Source organism: Aegilops tauschii, chromosome 3 (genome assembly GCF_002575655.3).
Source record: "Aegilops tauschii subsp. strangulata cultivar AL8/78 chromosome 3, Aet v6.0, whole genome shotgun sequence".
NCBI classification, from domain to species: Eukaryota; Viridiplantae; Streptophyta; class Magnoliopsida; order Poales; family Poaceae; genus Aegilops; species Aegilops tauschii.
Window position 1 is genome coordinate 386,456,746 of NC_053037.3, and position 3,892 is coordinate 386,460,637.

At 42.1% G+C, this 3,892-nt stretch overlaps 1 protein-coding gene across 1 annotated transcript; it reads left to right on the forward strand.

Annotated features, from left to right (window-relative positions):
* Nucleotides 1-368: 368 nt before the first annotated feature.
* LOC141042970 (uncharacterized) lies at nt 369-3,020 on the forward strand. The gene is made up of 4 exons (XM_073511885.1): nt 369-1,269; nt 1,748-1,894; nt 2,147-2,639; nt 3,014-3,020. The coding sequence occupies exons 1-4, from the start codon at nt 369-371 to the stop codon at nt 3,018-3,020; spliced, it is 1,548 nt and encodes a 515-aa protein (XP_073367986.1).
* Nucleotides 3,021-3,892: the final 872 nt, after the last annotated feature.

Below are 3,892 nucleotides of genomic sequence, written 5' to 3' on the forward strand. Positions count from 1 at the left end.
AGGGTCGGCAAGCAAGAATGGCGTGTTAAGTCGCCAAGTGCTGCAGCGGTCGAGTCAAGCGAAGGCAAGGAAAAAACCGATGCCGACCCACTCATCTTGGGCACCGAAACATTCACCATACAACACCGATTATGCATAGCAATCCGACTGAGCTGATACTTGCTATCGCGCCAAAGCACTCGGCTAATGACCTTGAAGGAAACACCAGCCAAGTAAAGACGAGAGATCCTAAATACACTCAGCCAAAGTGGTGTCCTCCAGGGCTGACAAAGACACAAAAGAGGAAACTACAGAGGTTAAGGAGTCAAGAGATGACAGAACAAGAGGCCGAGAAGCAAAGGGATAAGTTGTTCAATGACACTCGGCCCATGGTGCCTACAAAACAAGTGTGGAGGCCTAAACAAATACAAGATGCAGTGGCTTCTACACCTATCACAGCAGCACCTGCGCCACCAAAGGAGGACGATGCGACAACTATTATATCATCTGCGACACTTCTTACTTCTCCTTCACTTGGACAGATTTCAGAATCGGTGGATGCACTTGAAGAAGAGGATGATATGTTGGATTATGAGTCTACACCGGTTCATGAAGGTATGGATATCAATATGGTATATTACTTACCTGCTGAGTTTCGTGCTGTAGATGAGGAAGGGGAGATGGCTCAGCTGGATTTTGGCCCTAAAAACGCAATATTCGAGAAGCAAAAAGACCCAGTAACGCATCTGAAACCGTTATATCTCAGAGGTCATATCAATGGGTCACCGCTCACTCGGATGCTTGTTGATGGTGGTGCTGTGGTGAATCTTATGCCGTATTCGGTCTTTAAAAAATTGGGGCTGCATGATGAAGAGTTGATAAAGACCAACATGGTGCTCAATGGATTTGAAGGCAAAGAGAAAACTGAAGCCAAAGGCGTGATGTATGTGGAGCTCACGGTGGGAAGTAAAACTTTGGCTACCACATTCTTTGTCGCTGAGGTGCAAGGTAACTACAACGTCATACTAGGCCGTGATTGGGTTCATGCAAACCAGTGCGTGCCATCCACTACGCACCAGTTTTTGATCCAGTGGGTTGATGATGAAGTGGAAGTCATTCATGCGGATAACTCGGCCTGTGTTGCTTTGGCCGAGGCATCGGTGGATTGGCAACACCCAAATGCTACTTGCTTGACGGGACGTGACTTGTCAGAGTTCGATTTTCTCAGCGCGACGAAGAATGGTTTCGTGCCTGTCTCTTTAAAGCCGACTGAATGCAATCGGCTCCAAGGTATGATATGTTTAAATGGATCCTAACTCAGAGTGGTTACAAAAGCGACTTGTAGACTATCGGTCCAATGAGAACGATATGTATGAGTCCATAGAAGAGTTAGATGATATGGATAAATTAGGACAAGGTTTTACATCGGCCGATCCATTAGAAGAGATAGATATAGGAGATGGTTCAATTTCTAGGCCAACGTTTATAAACAAAAATTTGAAAGCCGGTTGTAAAGCTAAGTTAATCGAGCTATTGAAAGAATATGTTTGTTGCTTTGCATGGGAATATCATGAGATGCCAGGTTTATGCCGAGAGCTAGTGGAGCATCGGTTACCTATAAAGGCTGGTTTTAGACCATATAAACAACCGGCCAGAAAGTTTAATCCAAAAACATATGACCGAATCAAGGAATAGATCGGTCGTTTGCTTAAAGCTAATTTTATTAGACCTTGCAGGTATGCCGAGTGGATTTCTAACATTGTCCCAGTGGAGAAGAAAGGATCCAGCAAATTGAGGGTGTGCATTGACTTCAGAGATTTGAATAGGGCTACACCAAAAGATGAGTATCCCATGCCAATAGCCGATATGCTTATTAATGATGCTTCTGGACATAAGGTTATTAGCTTTCTAGATGGTAATGCCGGATAGAATCAAATTTTTATGGCCGAAGAAGACATGTCCAAGACAACTTTTCGATGCCCTGGTTTCCTTGGTTTATTCGAGTGGACAGTGATGACATTTGGATTAAAAAATGCTGGGGCAACATATCAAAGGGCTATGAATTTGATCTTTCATGATTTACTCGGTGTCATACTTGAAGTCTATATTGATGATATTGTTGTCAAATCGGATGCTTTTGAATCTCACTTGGCCGATTTGCGTTTAGCTTTTGAAAGAATGAAAAAGTATGGACTGAAGATGAATCCTTTGATGTGTGCATTCGGCGTGTCAGCTGGTAAGTTTTTGGGTTTCATTATCCATGAAGATGGCATAGAGATTGATCCCAAAAAGATAAAGGCCATACAGAAAGTGGAGGCTCCAACATGCAAGAGAGATATGCAAAAGTTCCTTGGCAAGGTCAATTACTTGAGGAGGTTCATAGCTAATCTGTCAGGGAAGGTTGATGCGTTTACTCCTATCCTTCGGTTAAAGAATGATGCTGATTTCACTTGGGGGGCAAAACAACAAGAAGCATTTGATATGATCAAGAATTATTTGTGCACTCCTCCGGTGATGAAAGCACCCAAGTATAGGGAACCCTTCAGGCTTTACATTGCAACAGAGGAAGGAGTTATTGGTGCAGTTCTGACTCAAGAAACCAAAGGAAAAGAGCATGCCATCACTTATTTGAGCCACCGCTTATTGGATGCCGAGACAAGGTATACATTGTTTGAAAAATTATGTCTATGTTTATATTATGCTTGCACAAAATTGAGACATTATTTAGTGCCGAGTGCTTGTGTAGTAGCTTGTCAAACCGATGTCATTAAGTACATGCTGCATAGGCCAATTCTTAGTGGTAGAATTGGCAAGTGGGCTTATGCTTTGATTGAATATGATTTGGCTTATGAATCTCTAAAATCCATGAAAGGCCAAATCGTTGCTAATTTTATTATTGAACATCGGATTGATGACAAGCATGACATTGATATAAACCTTGTCTCATTAGTACCGTGGAGATTATATTTTGATGGTTCAGTTTGTAGCAATGGCCAAGGTGTTGGTATTGTTTACATATCTCCTCATGGTGCAGTTTTTGAAGCCTCATGCCGCTTAGAATATTTTTGTACAAACAATCAAGCCGAATATGAAGCATTGTTATTCAGCCTAGAGATGTTACTTGCTATAGGTGTTACACATATTGAGGCTTATGGTGATTCGTTATTAGTAGTGCAACAAATATCCAAAGTCTTTCAATGTTTTGAGGAATTTCTTAATGTTTATCTTGATAAATGTCTAGATATAATTTCTACTTTGGATTATTTTAGCATTGCTCATATATTTGGACATGACAATTGGAAAGCAAATGAGTTGGCACAACAAGCATCCGACTATCATGTTGATCATGGCGTGTTTCATATTTCTGAAAAGCCGATGTCGAGTCTTGCCAACATAGGGGAGGCCGAACCGGAGCCCACTGTTTCAGCCACTAATGAAATATTCAATGCAGGAGAAAATCAAGACTGGAGGAAACCCATTGTTAATTATTTGTGTGATCCTAGTAGAAGGGTGGACAGGGCTGTTCGGCGTATGGCTTTTAAATACACAATGAGAGATGATGGTCTCTATCGCCGAACGGTTGATGATGTTCTTCTAAAGTGCTTGGACGAGGACCAAGCGAGAGTTGCTATGGGGGATGTCCATGAAGGTATTTGTGGCACTCATCAGTCAACTCCCAAGATGAAATGGTTGCTACGACGTGCTGGATTTTATTGGCCGACTATGATTAATGATTGCTTCAGATATTACAAAGGGTGTGAAGCTTGTCAAAAATTTGGTGATATTCAGTTGGCTCCTGCTGCTATGTTACATCCCATTATCATGCCGTGGCCTTTCAGAGGATGGGGTTTAGACTTTATTGGACAAATTCATCCGTCTTCCTCAAAGGGGCATCGGTTCGTATTGGTGGCAA